The 20964-nt window shown below is 41.5% G+C and overlaps 1 protein-coding gene and 1 long non-coding RNA gene across 4 annotated transcripts in view; one reads left to right on the forward strand and one right to left on the reverse strand.

The window, feature by feature from the left end:
- Nucleotides 1–4141, reverse strand: part of LOC140342728 (CD48 antigen-like) — a 32458-nt gene extending 28317 nt beyond the window's left edge. Inside the window, exon 1 of one of the 3 annotated variants that reach the window (XM_072429085.1) lies at nt 3962–4141. In XM_072429085.1, coding sequence (XP_072285186.1) covers nt 3962–4028 — 67 coding nt within the window. In that variant the 5' untranslated portion in view covers nt 4029–4141. The remainder of the gene's footprint in view (nt 1–3961) is intronic. The other 2 variants (XM_072429083.1, XM_072429082.1) reach the window with 2 other exon arrangements.
- A 6286-nt stretch (nt 4142–10427) lies between these two features.
- LOC140342046 (uncharacterized) lies at nt 10428–19439 on the forward strand. The gene is made up of 4 exons (XR_011922981.1): nt 10428–10864; nt 11067–11217; nt 15768–15933; nt 18482–19439. It is a non-coding gene; the product is annotated as an uncharacterized lncRNA (long non-coding RNA).
- The last annotated feature ends 1525 nt before the right edge of the window (nt 19440–20964 follow it).

A 20964-nucleotide genomic window follows, 5' to 3' on the forward strand; every position in this document is an offset into this window, starting at 1 on the left:
AGGATTGGTGTTTCATTCATCCATCAAGATTGTAAGGATGTATAGGAGAGGCACAGGCCTTCCATTGCAATTTTAGAAACAGGTCTTGTAAGCTGAAATGAATAGGACCACAAAGGAGCATTGCAGGGAGATGAGCACTGGAAGCACAGAGCAATCTTGTTTTAAAGATACATAGACTGTCTCCAGCACAAGTGATGGGGTATCCAAAATGTAACATTTGTCACCCCTACAAGGATAGAAGGAAAATCTACTGGGGAACATCTTTTTCAGTGTCAACTGTCTAGGAGGGGAGTTTCCTGCTTTTGGAGAAATTTGCTCCTTTTGTGCCCCTGGGTCAGGTAATGAAAAAAGATCCATAGATGGCAACAGATGAAAACTGAAAGAGATTCATTTATTTTGTACTCAACCAAAACTTTAGATACCTCCTTTTGTTAAAGAAAGTGTATAGGGCAGGGCTAAAATGCATAATCTGCTGATCGAAGGTTTCTGTTACTACTGAATTCTGAAAATAAGCTGATCTTGCTTAAAATACTAATGTCTAATGACAAGCAGCTGTGCAGAGCTCCTGTTGTCTGCTTACATGGCAGGGAGGGGTGCATGGGCCAATATATTTAGAGCCCAATATGGTGCGCACATTGACCTAGGGTAAGAGACCACAAAAAAATTTATTTTCGCAGAAATGTGGTTGGTACACAGGAAATGTGGGGGATTCTCTAGACTGTGAAACACAGAATACTCCATTTTAGTTTTTGCAGGGTTTCACATCAATAAGATAATTTGCATATTTTAAATTTGGTTCCAAGTACAATCAGTCAAGGGCACATCAAATATATAGTGTATATTATAAATCAAATGACCCTAAGAACTAGCACTACTATTTAACCCCCCTAGCGGTCTAATTCTGTCTAAATTTCAATGCAAAAAGCATATTCACCAACCAATCCTTATCCCCCGTCTATTGTGTGCTACTCTTAGATTGTAAGCTCTCCTGAGCTAGGTCCTCTCCTCCTGTTTCATTGTTTGTATCTGTCATTTGCAACCCCTATTTTAAGTACAGCACTTTGTAATTTGTTGGGCGTTACACTGATGTCTAGATTTCTGTACCAAAAGCGGTACACTGTTTTTCATGAATTTTTTTTTTAATTTGTAGAGCTGTGACTTACAGAAATATGTCCGAATAGGGGTCTAGTAGATATCATGAAGATAAAAAAAGTTTGAAACACACATCATGTAAAAAAAAAAAAAAATTACTTTAATAAAATTAAATAAAAGACACAAAAGATAAAATCAGCTTAAACAAGAATGTATAAATAAGTCAAAAATACTGAAAAAGCAATAATTCGGTATACTGTATAGTAATATATTTTTCTAAAACACCTCCTTAGTGTGATAAATTTTAAAACAGAGTCCGACGTCACATACCTATAGACAAAACCACATAAATATATTTTGTATTATTTTGTATTGGATTGGATACAGGACTTTGTATTGCATCCAACAGAAAATATTTGAAATTCCCGCTACGACGTGATTACTTTGTAGAGAGCAGTATGAGGAAAATGAATACACTGTAGTGTTCGCCATTGAATAGAGATTCCTTACAGCATTGAGTGGTGGCGGGGAGAGTGTATTTAGAGGCATGGTTGGATTGAGAATTTTTAAAATTTTTTTAGAGGAGAGCAATGCCGGGGAAGAACATCGTAGTGCTAGGACACAGGAAAACAGTAAGGGGGAGTGATTGTCCAGATTTTATAAGGGAGTGGTGCATTAGGGTGTGCATCCAAATAAGAGTTCATCTGCTGGGCAATAGTTTAAATGAAATTATTAAAAAAATATGGGGGATTGCTTTCTCTGAAGAGTGGTGGTGCTATGGGGATTCCAGAGGACAGTAATTTTAGCAGAGAGTGATTCATGCAGAAAAAATGAGTAAGATAGTAATGCCAAGTAATAGCTAAAGAGGAAAGGAAAGAACTAGATAAATGATGTACAACTTTTCAGACATGGGCGCTAGAGGTGTGTTATATACATGACATCAGGACACTAAAGCCATTATTCCTGTATAGGCCTTGGATATAAATCCATCAAGATTTACCAGCTGACAAGTTTATTATGTATGGATGATATCCCTGTAACTTTTTATTGATTTAAAGGTGAGAAAAAATCTCTTGTGGCAGAAGGAACAGTAAGTGAAAATCCTAAAAGAGAAGACAGACTGCAAAAAAATGGTCGTTCCCACTTTAGATGTGGTGTGTTTTACAAAAAACACCTACCGTACATGTTTTTAGGCTTATTTCCAAAATTCATAGACACACATGAAGCACAGTCTGCAAAGGACAAACCATCATCACTCTACACTAGGGGTATCAAACTCTGGCCCGGGGGCCAAATCTGGCCCCCAACAGCCTTTTTTTTTTTTGGCCCCCAAAGGAATCCTAAATATAAACTGCAGCTGGCCCGCCTCTGCATTGAAATAGCGCCACTACTACAATTCCCAGCATCACTCGCGTCTATAGACAAGTTGGCTCTCTGCCTTTGCGTGGCACCACATTGGACTGTTTTATAGACGCATATAATGCTGAGAATTTTAGTAGCGGCGCTATTTCAACGAAGAAGGAGTTTCAGTGGCGGGCCACTCATAACATTTAGCTCCGCATGGGCCGCGTCTGACATTTCCAGCCTTCCCCCTCAGCTGTACTTTTCTTTGGCATAAGATTTTTTCTTAGAATTAAAAAAAAAAAACATTTTTATGCCTCTTTCTCTATTATAAGCTTGTTCCAGATTAAATGTGAAGCAAAACCTTTTTCAATAAATTTCAAGGTTGGCCGGCGACTTTGTCTAAGTTTTTAATTTTGGCCCTCTGTGTATTTGAGTTTGACACCCCTGCTGTACACCAAAGGACTCCTGTACTCCCTAAGAATTCTCAGAATTATTTTTACATTTCACTATGTTGACAAGACAGGAGTTACATTTCAAGCCGTGCTCACCCCTGAGGCGAAATGCATTGGAAGATTTTAAAAGATGCGATAATACTTTTTAGTGAGAGATCACTATCTCACTCTCAATACCTATGTAGTGGTATATGTGTAGTGTCAGGATTTTGCCAAAAATATGTTTTGTTTTTATGTTTGTCACTATATTACTCCTAGGTTGTAAGCTCTTTGGGGCAGGGTCCTCTCCTCCTGTGTCACTGTCTGTATTCTTCTGTCATTTGCAACCCCCATTTAATATACAGCGCTGCGCAATATGTTGGCGCTATATAAATCCTGTTTAATAATATTTGTGTATACACATTATGGTCTCTTTGTGATTATTTGGAAATAATTATGAACAGGCAAGTTTGTATGCCATAAATCCCTGCTTTGTTTTTTGTTTATTTTATGTATGGTATTAAAGAATATAAAAATGGCCAACCCTCTAAACTTCATAAGATTTTGATGCTGTTTAATGAAGTAGAATGCAATACATAATAACTAATCAGCAATAATATTTGTAGTTCAGATTTCAAATCAGTAGATATAAATATATAACTAGTTGCTATATCACATGAAGATGCTGTGCACAAACCGGAGTACCCGGAGGAAATCCACGCAGACACAGGGAGAACCTGCAAACTCCATGCAGATAATGTCCTGGCTGGGGATTGAACCTGGGACCTAGCGCTGCAAAGGCCAGAGTGCTAACCCCTGAGCCACCGTGCTGCCCATTGTACTTAAAGGGGTTTTTATTTTATTTCTTTTTTTGTTTGAGTCACTCAAAAACAAATACAGAGAACACATTTGAGAACTGGCAGGTCACAATAAAGTCTTCACAAAACGAAAAAAAGATACATCTGAAGAATAGATGTCTAGATAAAACCATGCTGTTGAAATACTCCTTGTAAAATGCTCATTATAGCCAACAAATACTTTGCACACCCTGCAGCTATGAAAAAAGTATATAATCATCAATGCATTCCACTAACCTGAAACATGGGTTCCAGCAAAGACAATCAGACAGAGATAGACATTTCTAATGAAAGGCACAAACATCCTGAACACAGATGAGAGCTGAGATGTGAACACACAAAGAACTGTACAAAGGGAAGGGAGTTACACATGCTGACAGCTGTTGAGAATAAAGGAGGAGTGTCTAGAAGGAAGCAAGAGGGCTTGTGTAATCTGAACAACAAAAAATGTGGAAGAATGGGGGGCTAAACCATTGCTTTTAGATTTACTAACATCTATTTAGTGTAAAGTACACACTTGCATGAATTTGCACTGGTAGTGATTGTATCTAACAACAGTAGGAATGAACAGAACAGTACAGACAGCACAATGAAGAGGGGAGGACGGGCAGGAGACTCCCCACTGCATCCCTCTCTATAGGAAACAGCGACGGTCATTAGCTGTTAGTCAATCAGACGTTCGGTAGGATTGGTCAATGAGCGATGCCAGAGGAAAACTGTACAGATGCTTAATTTTCACCAGCTACAATTGTTGGTGTGTTTTGTCTTGGGTGATGAAAATTTAACATCTTCCCAACAGTTGGAAAAAGTTTACCAATGATCTTCCATTTACTATCTATTCCCGCATGATATATTCTGAAAATATACCTATACTAACAATTACGTCACCATTCAATCCCTTGTTCCAGCCTTAGAATTTCCAGGTTTTGAGTAAAGTAGTACGCAGTACTAAATTATTAGAACTTTACTGCCAACCCAGAGGACACCTTAAGTAGTAACTCCTTTATACACCTATTCAGTGTCAGATAGGTTCAGAGCTTCAACAAACATGATGATCACCAGCCCACTGAAAGGCAAAACTGGAAATCCTCCTCTTGTAATATCCTAAGTCTGATTACCTTACATCAGTCTGTAAAATGTGATGACCACAATCTTGCTAAGTGCTAATGAATAAAAAGTCCCAGCAGTAAAAACAGCTTATTGGACTAAAGTCCACCTTTTCTCAGTTCCCTAAAAAAAGGAAGTTTGAGCATTGCTACACATACACACATACATCTGCAAACAAAGACAAATACATCCAGTTTCTTTCCACATCTGCAGCAAGAACAAAACCAGACATGCAATGAGAAGGGGAATTCGAAAAATGGTTTAGAATTACATGAGAGATTGACTCGTTATGTGCCAGTGCAGGCAGAACTTTTCAGTGTTCACATTTGGAGCTCAGGAGTTTGGGATTTAACCCCTATTCGTGTCCTTCGTCTTCAGGAGATGTAACACAGTCTTTTAATCATAAAAGAACAGACTCCAGCAAATCAGCAAGTTGCTTTTCTGATTTATTTACTGAAAATGGTGTAATTTAAAAAAATAATGCAGTAGGTGGTATACAATAAAGCTAAACACTTACCATCAATCTCATGTACTGTGTAATTTAGAACTCAAAGGGGTTAAGTGAAGTGTACTTGTAGATAATTTGGTGGAAACTGGAATTTCTATTCCTACAGGCAAAGAATCCTACCAGATGTTAACCTCACAAGATATAGTTGAATTCCTATCATATATCTCACTGAGAATTTTGTAACAAAATGAAGTATACAATCAAGATGAAAACTAAAAACTAAAATGACTTTACCTTCTCTGTCTTTGGGAAAAAACATAGTTAATACATAATATTGGCCATGTTAATGAAATCACATATATTTCTTTGATTGTATACATATCCTAAATGCGGCAGAGAGTAGTGGCATTGGTTACAAAAGAGGTAAGCATATTTAAACTGCTCTAGGAGAATTTGGGCATGTGAGGTCCAGAGTCTGTGCATTTCGTGGTCCAACCACTAGGAAAATAAACATGCTAAAATCCAGATTAACCCAGAAAAAAACATAAATACATAGATGATCCAGGGGAAGGCAAAACAACCTATAAAACATGGCTAACCTGTGTCGCGCTTGGGGATACAAGGCCTCTAGGGAGCGCTGCAGCTTTCACAGAAGTGGTGTGAGACCTGAGAAGGGCCAAGGCATAGAATTTAAGTACTAACCAGGTCCTCTCCAGAGCCTCTGCTGGAGAGGATGCTGCACTGCAGATTATTGCCAGGTTGCAAAGCTTGGACACCCCAGGGTGGGCAGGATGATGCATATCGTGTTTCCCCGAAAATAAGACCTACCCCGAAAGTAAGCCCTAGCATGCTAATCATGCAAGGGTGAGATATAAGCCCTCCCCCGAAAGTAAGCCCTATTGGCTTCTTCGGAGGGTGTGGTCACGTGGTAAACGGAGGGATACCAAGAGGAAGGAGAGAGCAGAGAGAGAGCAGGAGATTTCAAAAGCACTGGAGCAAGGGGTGAAGAAATCGCAGGGTTAATTAACCTACAGTACTCTGGTGTGACACTAGCACTCAGAGGTTGGTGGACTCTCTTTTCAAAAGGTCCTTGCTGGTATTTCATTCATTAGCAGCAATGCATATTTATTAATTGATTTTTTGTTTGCTTTTGTTTGCTTATGAAGCTGTGTTTTTTTTTCATTACTCATTTATGTCAATTCTTATTCATGACTTCTTGTATATAACAGAAGAAATCTGTGACTTTGACAGGTCACAGGTAACACAGCGGTATCTTTCTATAGCATTGTAATATTGGTTGCAGGCTTTGGTAAATACAGATTTTTGTACATGAATAAATATAGATTTTTTGTGATAAAAATAAGACATCCCCTGAAAATAAGCCCTATTGAGATTTTCAGAGGTAAAATAAATATAAGACACTGTCTTATTTTTGGGGAAACAGGGTAGTACCAAATCACTAGGCAGAAGAATTGTCAAGGAAGGCCGAGGTCAGGACAAGACAAGACCTGAACAAGCCAGGGGTCAATAACCAGAAATCCAGGAAATAGACACCAGTGACACGGGGCCACTGAAGACACAGGGGAACACAGAAGGCAACATGAAGCATGGGTGATATGTGAGACACAGGGAACACTGCAGACACAGAGGAACACTAGCACAGCACAAGGTAACAGGCAGCGAAACACCAGACAGGGCAACAAAGGGTTACCATAGGAGCTGGACTCAGGGAAAGCACTGAATTCAATAGCAGGTGTAGAGGAAATGCTCAGCAGATCTAGGGGTCTCAGCACTAGTGGAGACATGTTGCACGAACACAGAGTGCTGTGTCTGAGCTAGCTAAATTGCCATGGGTGATTGAAAAAACTATTTCCTGATTGGCCAGTGGGAGGAGCTATACTGATTAAATCTGGAAGGGCAGGTGTGCCTGGGCTCAGAACTGTCCGCATGCGCAGAAGAGAGGTGCCTTAAGAAGTAAGTGTGACAACCTGCTCCAACAAGGGGGGGGGATTTAACTTCCTTTGCTTCAGATGCAACAAGTGCCCTCTTGTCCTTTGAAATTATTTAAAAGTGAGAAATTGTGAATGAAGTACTCTATATAAACTATATATAAATATTTAAAGGGTGATTATATCCCCCCTTAACATCTCTTCTCAAGCGAGAAAAGATTCAGTTCAGCTAATCTTTCCTCATAGCTGAGCTTCTCCATTCCTTTTATTAGTTTAGTTGCCCTTCTCTGCACTCTCTCCAATTCCACAATGTGAACCGGCCTGATGCCCAAGTCATTCCCGCCGGCATGTAGCACAAGTACAGCAGGAACACGATCAAACCCCACAAAACGATTAAATTCAGGCATGACCCTGCTCCAAATGAGCCCCGGCACACCGAGCCAACGCAACAGTCCAGCAGATCGGGGGATGCCCAGCTGTCTTCCATCCGGACGAACAGCTGCTCTCTGCGCCCCCCCCGGGACACATACGAGTCTCCCAAGATCCATACTAGGCCGGGCAAAATACCTGCAAAAGAAACAAATAAAATAAACAAAACCCCAACCACCCGTACAACAAGCAGAAACACCCCAAGCCTGTTCCCTTTTGAAAAATAACTGGCCATCAACTAATGGACACGCACCACCACTGAACCACAACCTTACTGCACAAGCAAATGAGGCCGAATGTACAAACGAAAGCGTCTAGATTCCCACCGACCAATCCGCTTGATGACCTCCTCACTTAAACCCCACCTAGCCGCCTGCGTGGCAGCCCCAATTCTGAAGGAATGCGAGGAAAATTCCTTCTCATTAAACCCAGCTGCCTTCAAACATCTTCTAAACACAGCCAAAAATTGAAATCTAGACAAAGCCTTTCCATCCTGATGTATCAAAAAGGGGCCCTCCTCCCCAGGCCGTACCTCCAAAAAATCCCGCACCGCTGCAACCGGGCAAGCTATACCGCCATCCACTCTAGCCAATTTGATACCAAAACCTTTTCCCAACTATTCAGTCTTAGAACGAGCAATCCACAAACTAACAACATTCCTACTGCAGACCACCTCATTACGCTGCAACCCCTCCGGGCGACGAGTCGCCGGGCTCACTAATTCCCCGATCCGCATAGCACCAAAGAAAGCCAAGACAAAAGCCACCCTGAATAGCAGCACCTCAAAACCGGACGAACAAACCCCTTGCAACTTACCCAACACTAACAGCAACACATCAAAGGACACAGGCCTCCGCCGATCCCCCACCTGGCGCCCCCTCCTATAGCCTTTTAAAACCTGGCGCACCACAAATTCCTTCGTAAAGTCTCTACCTCCCAACAATTTAAACAAAAAAGCCAAAGCCGCCAACTTGCGGTTCACCACTGACACTGACACTCCCCCTGCAAAACATTGACAAAGAAAAGACAACAACATATTCAAACCATCATCTACCACCCCAAACCCCCCAACCTGAGAACCAAATCGGAACCACTCAACCCAGACCGCAGAGTAGGCCGCCCATGTAGCAGGACTCACAGACTGCCGGACCATACCCGCTAGGAATCCAACACGATCCTCCATAATGCCGACGGGCAACTGACTTCTTGCCGGGCCGCTCCTGGGGCCAACTGCCGAAACCGGTCCCACTGAAAACGAGATAAGGCATCCGCAATGTTATTCTGTATCCCGGGCACATGAACCGCACCCACCTATTCCACCTTAAACATTGCAACACCAAATGCCGCAGCAGCTTAATTCCCGGTCCAGACGAGGTCGTAAAGGAATCCACCACCTGCACCACCCCCATATTGTCGCAGCAGAAGCAGATCCTCTTGTTTGCCAACTTGGGACCCCAGAGTTCCACTGCCACCACAATGGGAAACAACTCAAGGGCCACCAAATTCGACGTCAATCCCAAGCGGACCCACTCTTCCAGCCAGGCCTCTGCACTCCACTCTCCTTGCAAATAAGCCCCATACCCACCACTTCCAGCTGCGTCCATGAACAGCTCCAGATCCGCATTGACAACCGGCCCATCCAGCCACACTGAGCGTCCATTGTAACCTTCCAAAAATTCTCTCCACACCATCAAATCCGCCCACAGCTCTTTATTCAGCCGAATAAAATGCGTAAGGCAACGAACCCCTGCCGTTGCGGCCGCCAACCTCCCAGCGAAAATGCGCCCCATGGGCATGTTTCGACAAGCAAAGTGCAACTTACCTAAAAGTGACTGAAGGTCCCTCAACTGCAACTTATTGCACCTGCTGGCTCGCACCACTTCAGCAACCAACCCATGCAGCTTATCCTCCGGCAAACGGCACTCCATGGAATCTGTGTCAATGACAATGCCCAAGAAAGCAAGCACCGTCGTCGGTCCCTCCGTCTTATCCGCCGCCAACCCCCCCCCCAAGAGGAACAAACCCCGAGGACTTACTAGGACCACCATGACCAGCCGATCCTGAAGCCGCACCAGCGGACCGTCCCAGGACAATCGGGGCCGCAAACGCCCTGGACTCCTCTTCAGCCTCCAACACCTCCCCTTCGGAGCGAACGCCACCCAGCGCCTCATCCTCGATATCCAAATCGTCAAGAGCTGGAGGGCCCCAAGCCGCAGCAGGACCAACGGCCGCCCGTGGAGCCGACCTCCTGCGTCCATCCGTTGCACGGGCCGAACCACCAGTGCCACCAGCAGAGCCTTCCTCAAGGGGGGCCCCAAGAAAAGGATCCCCACTTCCACCCCTCGTGCCCGACAGGCAATGCCGTTAAACCTACATGAGCTCCCCTAACATCTATGGGCAGCCCATTACCCTCCCAACCACCAGGGGGCTGTCTAACATTAACACTACCCACTGCTTCCAATCTGGGATCCGCAGCACAGTCTGCCACCGGATCCGCCCATCGCTGTACAGGAGTCCCGGAGCCTGCAGGCCGAGCTTCACTCGCGACCAAGCCCGCAGGCTGAGGACACCTGAGAAGTGCGCTCCCTCGCCCACCCGCAGCCCCCTTTCTCCTACCCCCCCAGCGCTAGCGCCCGCAGCCGCGGGCACCGCGTCCCCACAGGCCACCGGCCCGACCTCCTCACCTCGACCGCCTGCAGCTCCGGCCTCCATATTGCCCATAGCGGAGCCCCGCAGCTCCGTCACCATATTTGCTCCGCGACTCCAGGGCTGCCCTTCCGTTCGCAGGGGCTCCAACAGGCAGCAGGGGCTGACCATCCGGACGTCCACAGGAACCAGCAGTCTTTCTTCCGCCTCCAGCACGCTCCACAGTCCTCCTAGAAGGAGGGGGGGAAGCCAGAGGGGCAGCAACAGCCCCACCATCCTCCCCCCTGCGACTCCGCCGTGGCCGAGGATTCCTCCCAGCCTCCCACTCAGCAACAGCTAGCTGAGGCTGAGCTTGGGGGATCGGAGGGTCCCGAATGGGGCTCCTAAAACGGCGCCGAGGCCTAATCCTCCGCGGCCGCCTGGCGTCCGGTCCCCCAGTCGTGGGGACCGAAGCCACCCCCTGCAATAGTGAGCTCACCTGCTCCTGAAGCCAGCCTGGACCACGGGTCTCAGCAGCAACCCTCAAAAAAAAGCCAAAAGCTCCTCTACACCCGCCATAAGGTAAGCAGATAAAACTTTCTTTCTAGCTGTTCCCTGGTAAAAAGCCCCTATTGTCTCATTCTTTACCTTTTTATTACCAGTTGACCCCTCCTTTCATCCCTTCCCTGCACCTCTCTCCCCCACCCCCCACTTCCCCTGTCCTCCTGCTGCACATGCTACACATGCCATTACCTAATCAAACCTAATCATTAACCCTTTGCAGTCTTCCTGCCTGTCTGCACCGTCATGCCAGCCTTCCACTATACTCCTTTCACTCGCATGCTCCAGGCTTTCCTGTACTAGATGTTGGTCTAGAAGTGTTAAAAAGCATCTACTGGCATTATTTGAAGAAAAGTTTTGGAATCCCGGGCATGGTGAGTATATCTCAGTTCATAGATTCTTTTTGTACATAGTGACATGCTAAACCACATAAACCACATCGAGAATGAAGAAGTGAAAGTAATGGCAATATACAGTAGTAAATATAAAAACAATTTGGCAAACAAATTGACAACACAAAAGAGATGCAACAATAAAAAGAAGACATTTACATTCATAAAGGGAGATTTTAGCTTTATGATTTGCATGGTAAAAATTTCCAAAGTTTAGGCAAATCCCTAGAAAAAATACTAAATACACCAGTGGAATAGACAGGTTAATTAAGTTTAATTAACTAATAATAAAGTATTAAAAAATTACATGTCCCCTAAGTCCCTAGTGATACCCAGAGGTATCAGAAGCCAAAGCTAAAATAAGTATTTTTTAAAACATTTTTGAGTATACATATTCGGTGTTAGGACCAAGAGAAGCAGACTTTACCTGTTGGAAATAATGCACCCTATTAAGCACCTTAACATAATTGTGTCTCCTATATGATTATTAGCCAATGAAAGATTCAGACCAGTAATACTTTGCCCAGTGAAAAGGTTCATGACACATGAACCCTCCATGTAATGTCAAGCTTTGTGCGAATGTTTGAGCGCAGTCTACAACTTACTGTTGCATATTTTTGTATGCAGTTGCCTCAAAGGACTCTTTAGAATCTTCCACCATCTCCTGGTGGAAGTGGAGGTTCCATCTAAGGGACTTGTAGTACTTCCTCTGGTAGAGATAATAGGTTACATGAATTTCTGCCCAGTTACATGATCCTCCCTGCGTAATGAAAATCACAGGCAGTAGAATGTTGCCTGAACAAGAAGGTACTAGTGTTTCTGTTCTTTAGGGTTCAGTGTGTGTTTTCTTTCTGATCCTGGCTTCATCCTGACCATCCCTAATTTTTGGCTGTCCAAACCTCAGCCTCTGACTATGTTACTGCCTCAGCATTCTGTAACTCACATGTACACCTAGATTTAGAAACCTTAACATGGGCATTGGCACCCAAAGTTCATCAGTTCATGTGGGGTACACTGGCGAAGCTTGAGGTTGGTATCATGGGCTCTGCCTATTCCAGCCGAGTTGGCCTCATGGAGGGTCCACCATCTCACCAGAGTGTACCATGATACCTTTAATCTGCAGAACTCCTGGATATCACCAGGTGAACTTTTCTAATCTGAGTTATAAAAGCATCATAAATAATATGGGTTTCACTACTATTTGGGTAATATAATGATTTGGGGGTTTTAATAATATAATGTTTATTGATGTTATAATTTCAAAAATTTAAAAAAGGAAAACATTAACTGCAATGTTTACATAGCAAAGAGCCAGTCACACCAGATACATCCTCAGAGGAGCAAGCCACACCCCACCTCATACAATTCACATGCCTTTGGTCATTTTGGATGAATAGTTTTGCAGATATCTGCCCTACTACCCTACAAAATATCTACACCTTATTGCCTTACTTTCAAGTGCTACAGAAGTAACTTAACTGTTACAGATGGGGCTTTCCATTTTGCCTACGCTTAAACCTTACTCCATTTCTACTTAGTGGAAGCTCATAAGCACTTCTAGCACTTCCAGTTGTCCTTACCAAGATGATCATCCGTGACACCTCCAGCTCCATCTTCTCCATCACAAGATTGGAAATCACTCTGGTCCACTGTCACTCGCAAATGCAAGCCAGCCTTGGTAGGTTTGCCCTCCATGTCATCTAAAAAAAACCTTGAATCCTGGCTGACTTTTACCAGCTTAACATCTAAATGACAGTTTGTTGTCTACCTTTAGACAGTATTTCTGACATTTTTTTTGTTTTCTACTTTTTCATTTACTCTTTATTTCTTTATTCATGTCTGTCTAAAAGTTTTTTTCCCACAATGTATGGAGCTTTAACTCCCCTCAGAAGTGAAGCAAAGCATTTTATTATTATTCAGCTGAGCAGACATTGCATGAGAGTGCATGAGAGTGCAGCTGAGCAGACATTGTATGCTTCCCAGAGACTAAATTCTCTGAAAATTTACATCCATTCTTTCAACCCAAACGTTACCCTTTTGGCCAATGCCTCTGTCATAAAAAGCGGGGTGGTAATTGCATTTCACGCTGGCCAACCTTTCATTTGTACACATGAGAGTGCAGATCCTGGAGGTAGGTTTCTGCTTCTGACAGACACCCTTTACAATATTATTATCACCAATCTTAGATACTATGCCCCAAATATCCACCAAGACAAATGTCTCTCCCATATTTTATAACATATATATATTTAGTTAGCCTATTTTTGGTGGCTGTGCTTCAAGGGGAACGGATTCAAGAGCTGGTATGTTAAAAGTCCAATATGTAGTGTGAATTGACCTGAATTAAAAGACATACCATAAGGAAATTTGTTTACTCCATAGGAAATTTGAGCATTTAAGCTGTCACTCCATCTTTGTTTTTGTCATTATATGTTTACCATATTAATCAGATTGATTGCACATTTTAATTTTGCTTCCGTTTGAATCTATACAGTCTCTTCTACTCTATAACCCATGTTAACATTCCTAAATCTCCTGATAGCTCATTATTCAGCAATCTATTCAATCATTATCACACCTATTGCAATTTATTCTTCTAGCAGCTTGAGTCTCCATAGACAAGTTCTAAAAAAATTCCTACCTCACCCTTCACTGTGTGAAATCCAAACTGAACTGCAATATAATGCATTATAACCTCTCCTACATTCTTAATAACAAGGTTGTGCCCTTTTACAATACATAGGTTTCAATAATTCCCCATAATAAAGATAGAGGTTCTCTCTCCTTCTGTCATCTACAGTCTCCCTTTCTTTCGATTAACCTTCCCATTGTCTCCATCTCTCCATACGTATGAGCTTCCCCCCATCATTGTGCTCAAAAAATTGAAAGCTTTTGTTTTGTTATGGGTGCTTTGACAATATCAATGAATGGTAACCCAGAACACTAACACATTTGCTGTGCATTTCCATGTTTTTTTTTTTTAAATGTGATTTAATACAACAAACTTGTGGAAATGAGACCTACATGAGGATTTAGATTTTGTTTTAAATTTGACCACTCTGAAGACATGTGGTGTACGCTTGTAATGATGGGGGCCAGGCTGTGCTTCTTTGAGAACTGGACCACTAAAAAATAAAAAATGCATTTGCTGCTTTGCTGTTACCAGCTAGGTGTGCTAACCACAGACCCATGTTCAGCTCTGGTGGCTATACATATGTACAGTGTACATTTCAGACATACCACACGTCATTTTATAATTTCTGTCCTGGGGCTGCTTTCATTTTGAATCTGCAGGAGTAGAGAGGGGCAGAATCCCAATTCAAGGCTCCATGTTTTCTGGGGCTTACAAGCCTATTTTGCACACCTGGTGTTAGGCCGCAGCAGCTGTGAGTATGTGAGACAAACTACCTGTGTCTGAGAAAGAAGCGCTGGTTAGGATTCCAGATTTAGCTGCTTGTTTTCTTTACTAGCCAGGAGGATATTTATTTATAAATTAAATAACTGTTGTGCTGCTGACACCACCCCTGCAAGGGAAGATTGCTTTGTTGGTTTTGCCTTTTTGTTCAATAAACAGGGGCAGGAGCCCTAAGGTGCCAGCCTGCCATCTGGTGCTAATCTTTACAACACATACATCTAGGTCCAAACACCCGACACTAAAGATGTATGAATATTTTTCTTCTGTTAAATTCTTGTTCTGAGGTGAGGGCAGTTTATGGGATATTACAAATAGAGGTTCTTACTGCATGAAGTAATTTAAAGTGTTACTAATAAACATGAATATTAATACTTTATATATTGCTATTCTTCATTTACGCCCCCTGGTGTTCCAATTTTGTCCGTATTTTTGTGCAAAAAGCGTTACATTGTTTTGCATGGAAATTTATTTTACATTGTAGGCTTATAATTCATAGGCATAACTCACCGAAATATGCCCAATATTTAATAAATTCAACAATAAACTTTAAATAAAAAAAGAAATCTGTTAAAAAAAAGGGTGCATAAAAATACTGAAACCTGTAATATAACTGTACAGTAGCATATATATATATATATATATATATATAATATGATTTCTTTGTATTGGATTCAATACAGTTATTTTGAATCCAATACAAAATTATCTGAATTTTCTGCCGCATCTTCCGCACGAACCAATGCATGCATCGACAGGACAGGAACGTCACTGCATTCGCCTGCAGTAGATTGAGAGAATAGTACGTGTCCTGAGGACCTGCACGGATAGGCAGGATGCCAGGTAACCTGATGGGACAAAGTAAGTGGGTTTTTTAAATTGTTTTTAGCAACCCCAAGTGTGGCTCAAGGTTACCACTTTTTGCATGTATTTTTAACCCCGAGCAACACTAGGGAATACCACCAACATATACCATACATAAAATGTAGTGACAGAATAGTTGTGCAGTGGTTTTTGTATGTGCAATCTTTATGTATGTATAAAAGTATGTATGTATGTATGTAATCTTTAATACAGTCTTGGGGGGAAGCCAATTAACGTACTTGCATGTTTTTTTTAGGAATGTGGAAAGAAACCCATGCATCGGATACCTGGAGGAAACCCATGCAAACACAAGGGAAACCTGCAAACTCCATGCAGATAGTGTCCTGACCAGGATTCAAACCTGGGATCCAGCATTGCAAAGGCCAGAGTGCTAACTACTGATGGACAATTAGTGCTATTAGGTAGGTATACATATTACACAGGGTCCAACTCCAACTCATATTGAGCATATGCAACAAAACATTTTAGGGGGGGGGTTGGACCCTATCTATATACTGTTGAAGCCAGCTTCATATGTAGACCCTGTCTTTCTATCAAGCAGGGTTCCATGTGAGGAGAAATGACCTCCTGATAGACTCATCCCTGTGCACGTTGTGTATACAGGAACTTTTTGAGGGGGGATGTGAGGGACTTCAACATAAACACTTTTTTAACAGTTCACAATATCTGGGTTGCCTGTTCTAATACCTTTGAGTATGATTGGCTGCTCCTATGGTTCTTAAGAAAGTAGTTGTTTAAGCTGTGAAATGGATTGAAAATAAAGGGGCGTGTGGTTACAATAAAATTATTATGACTCCTATTACAACTGAAACCACTATGTATGATTGATCAGAAGCCTGTGGCTCTCAAGAATTTTTTGGATTCACTTGTAATCATAAAGATTAGAATTAGAGCAACTATATGCCATTGATATAATTGTATTTTAATCTTTGTAAATAAATAGTACTATATTTTATTGGTATATGTTTTGATTTGCCTGTGTATATAATAGGGATGCAAAAAAAAAATATATTTTTTTGTAACAGTTGTGCAGTACTTAGAACATTATCTGCTCTGTAGGAGCACTTACCTAGATGAGTTAACGCAACCAAATTTTAAATAAGTACACTTGAAATCATGCACACATTTTCATCCATCACCATATGATCTGAACAAAATGTTTCTATCCTTGTCAATCCTTTACAAAATATTTCGATTTTGGAACTATTTTATAAAGCAGCCATTAGCAATCATACCTTTATTATCTGTTTTACGCCAATAAAAAGAGAAATATACCCGGTTGCTACAATGAATTTAGATGCTGTGTGGCAAGCCACCAAATGATCCCACTAGAATCAGAGACTTGTTATGCTAGGGAGCAGGTATATTAGTACATTTGCTGTGATAATTCACAATTTAAAAATGATTTACACAAAGGTCTCACAAATAGTTTGGAGTTTTAGCTTAGATGTGGTGGTCACATTCTTTTTAAAGCTAAGAACATTTTCAGCAAGTACAGAAAACATCTGTTATCCTTGTACTTCATATGAGCTTAACAAATGTTATCTTGATATCTATCTTCTAAGGTGTCTTTTGTAGACTGCAAGTCCTATTCCCATGTATTGGGAAATAAAAATGGAAGATGTATTTGTACATCAAACGAGAGCTACCTAAAGGGACAACCATTTGATACAAGGGGCCTGATTTAATAAACCTCTCTAAGACTGAAAAGGATACACTTTCATCAGTGAAGCTGGGTGATACAAGAAACCTGGAATGGATCATGTCCAGGATTGAAAACATTTGCTAACAAATAGCAAATTACTTATTCCTGGAAATTTGTTCCAGGTTTGCTGGATCACCCAGCTTCACTGCTGAAAGTGTATACTCTCCAGCCTTGGAGCTCTTTAATAAATCAGTAGGGATGAGCGAGAATGCCTCCAGCATTCTCACAAAAATTTCCTCAAGCTTCCAATGGGGCAGCAAAATGTGGGCGAACCGATTGAAGATCGAAGAAATCATTGCGATCCCCGGGATCGCAGTGAATTCTCAGGGGTGGGAATCCACCTGTTTGCGATCCCGGCCGTAGAGGTTAATTAACCTCTAGTGCCCGGGGATCGCAGTGGAACTGCAGATGAACTCTCACTGATAAGTACAGCCCGGTGACCGTGGGAACTGAACTACAGATGAACTCTCAATGGAGAAACTCCATTGAGAGTTCGCCTGCAGTCACAGCTGATTTGAGGCACTTGTAGTTATCAGCCCGGTGACCGTGGGAACTGAACTGCAGATGAACTCTCAATGGGGAAACTCAATTGACAGTTCATCTGCAGTTCCACTGCAGCACTGGGTTAAGCTCTAGGAAAGCTTTCAGTCAATCAGAGAGTGCTAGAGGTTTTGAATGGGGAGACTTGTCCACATTTAACCTTTAGTGCCGGGGATCGCACACTGAGCTGATCAATGAATGCAGCCGGCCCTACATTCATTGATCAGCAGAGCCCGAACTCGTTTAATTCGATCTTAATTAATTCGATCTCGTTTGGCAAATTTGCACCGACTGTTCTGGCTTACAATTTCAGTAAGCGAGAACGGACGAATTCCCCGCGAGATCGAATTTTAAAAACTCGCCCGCTCATCCCTATAAATTAGGCCCAATGAAGTCAGCAATTACAACTCCAAGGATATGTAGTCTGGTATTCAAAATTTTACCAGATGAAAAAAGTAAATTAAATGCAGAAAATGCATTTGAGGACTGAGAGGTCACACAGTATATGGATATACCATTTTGTTTTTGGATTTATCACAACACAAAACAGGGGCAGGACATGAAATGCTTAAAAGAAGTCATGTTGCTGTAATGCAAGAAACATTCTTTATAAACAGCTGGATGTATACAAATTCATGTACTAACACGAAACAAGAGTTCCAGCCAAGACAATTAAACAAATATTGACAACATTTTTCTTGCAGAGCACAGACATCCTAAACACAGACTAGAGCTGTGTACACAGAAAGAACTGTGCAAAGGAAAGGAAATTCGGGATATTCTATAAGGTCTTAAAAGGTAAAAAAGGAGGGGCTCTGAGGAAAGCAAGAGACCTTGTTCCATAAAATTGCACAATATAATTGGGGTATATGGGTTTATTTGGCAATTGTTGTTCAAGTTTGAATTTTTTTATCTATACTTGAGCTTTAATACTCCTGCCAACAGTTTCTAATTTCTCCCAGGGATTCTACAAGTGAGATCTGTCAGCTGAGTTTCAGAGTCTGCAAATCTGCTGTGCCCATTAGGGGTGTTGCCAGGACTCTGAAAGACCAGGTGGACCCAGATGATAGAAAAAAATTACAGAATGATGTATGTAGCCAAATTGTGGAGTGAACTGAAAGTGGCTGGGTCAAAAGTATATAATACACAGAATTGAGGGCTCAGGAGTAAATATTGCACATGATGCAATGTGTTACAAATAGGTAATGCACAGTGTGCTGATGCAGAAAAAAAGTACATTTGGAACCGACTGGGGTGCATACATTCAACCTCTGCTCAGAATATTTCTATTACATCTTATCCAACCCAAAGAGTCAAATAAACAATCAATCAGTCGTGCAACTAACGCAAATAGAAGCACCAACTGGTAATGTATGTAGCCAATTCTTAATCCTAAACTATATTTTCTTCATGTCACTCCTTGGCTGTTAAGTACCAACAATGTGAGTCTCTATATCCCCTGAGAAAGCCAAATGTGCGAAACATGTTGGGTAACGAGACTGATCCTCACCTTCTTGAAACAGTATGTGACATGTATGTGACACGTTGGCCTCATGAGCTAATGAGTTTATTAACCTCTGTTAATATTTGCTATGTCTTACTGTTTTTGAATGTATAAGTGAATTCTATAAAGATTAAACTTTATTGTTATATCTACTTTAACACTTTGCCAAAAAAACTCCTTTGGTTTCTCGCCTTTTATATTGGTTTTAACAGTAAGTTGAAGGTTTACTCACTTTTTATTGTCCCTAACTAATTTGAATTGGTCAAACTTAAAAGTTTACATTTAGAGAACTTCAAACAACTAGTTTGTTCATTTTCAGTTACAATATGTCATTTATAACAAACAACACGGGGAAACAATATATGAACAAATCTTATAGCCTGAATAAACTTCCTCAATTTTGTAAAAGTTGCATATCATTACTAAAGCTGTTTAAGCATGTGGGGAAACACATGTCTAGAAGTAGCAGACACAGAGAACCTGGATGTGGTTTGTCATGACACTTTCCTGAACATAAATTTGTGACTGTGATATCCTCCCTGCTTACAATGTATAGCCCATCTGAAATGTCATAGAGGTGTTAACAACCAATATTATGTAATGTTTTTAAACTTTAATAATATAATAATTAAATAACAAATATCTCACAAAGGATTACAATTATATTATTAGAGAGTCATAACTCACTAGCACACATTTAAAAAGAATGAAGAGTAACATTTTGTTAAACATTTTGTAGCAGTCCCAGTCATCATTTCATTTTATTCCTCAGCAAGGTCTTATGGCCTACACACCTGAACTACATGACATTTCATTTTTTGTACTGTGTTATAAACAGTATTCTTCCAAACAAAGCACTGCAATAAATTTTTTTCTTGGTGCTGAATGTCTCAAGTTAAGTTAAATTAGTTAAACTTTTTTCTATCTATGTGCTCTCACTCCAGTCCAGAGGACCATGCTAGACCAATCCTACCTAATGTGTGCCAAAAGATCTGCTTGTAGAATGTGAACACAGGACAGTATTTGACTCTCTCACTGAAGATGAAATGATCACTAGAGTATGTAATGAGTAGTGTTGGTCCAATAGCTCAGTATTCGATTCGGCGGCTATTTGATCGAATAGCCTGATATTTTTTTGAGTGATCGAACACCGACTTCAAACACCATTAAAGTCTATGGGGGGGGGGGATAAATTCTTGACTGTGTAGAACTGCAAGAGCAATCAGGGGAGCGGAGCTGACAGCTCTGCTCCCCCGGTTGCACTTGCAGCCCTAGCGTAACTGTAGTATGTGTTCTTGGATAGAGAATCTCTATTTTTTTTTTCATTTCCTCAGCCAATCACAGAGCTCTCCTGTCCTTGTCCCCATTAAACCTCTAGTGCCCTGGGATCCCACACTGACGGGAGGATTCCCACATCTGTGCTCAGAATGTATGCAGCTGTGGGAATCATCCTGTCATTGTGGGATAACCTGTAATAAAAATAAAAGTTAATTAAACAAATCACACACATTCAATAAATTACTTTAACATTAAAGCCTCTTTTTTTTACACATAATGTTACACACAAATTCGCAAAGTCGCATCCCGGGTTTTTCAGGTCAGGTCTATCTGAATTAGAACAGCCATATTCAGGTCGAAAATAAGGATCACCTGAATTCGAACACCAACACTAGTAATGAGCAG

The sequence above is a fragment of the Pyxicephalus adspersus genome, chromosome 12 (genome assembly GCF_032062135.1).
Source record: "Pyxicephalus adspersus chromosome 12, UCB_Pads_2.0, whole genome shotgun sequence".
Lineage (NCBI taxonomy): Eukaryota > Metazoa > Chordata > Amphibia > Anura > Pyxicephalidae > Pyxicephalus > Pyxicephalus adspersus.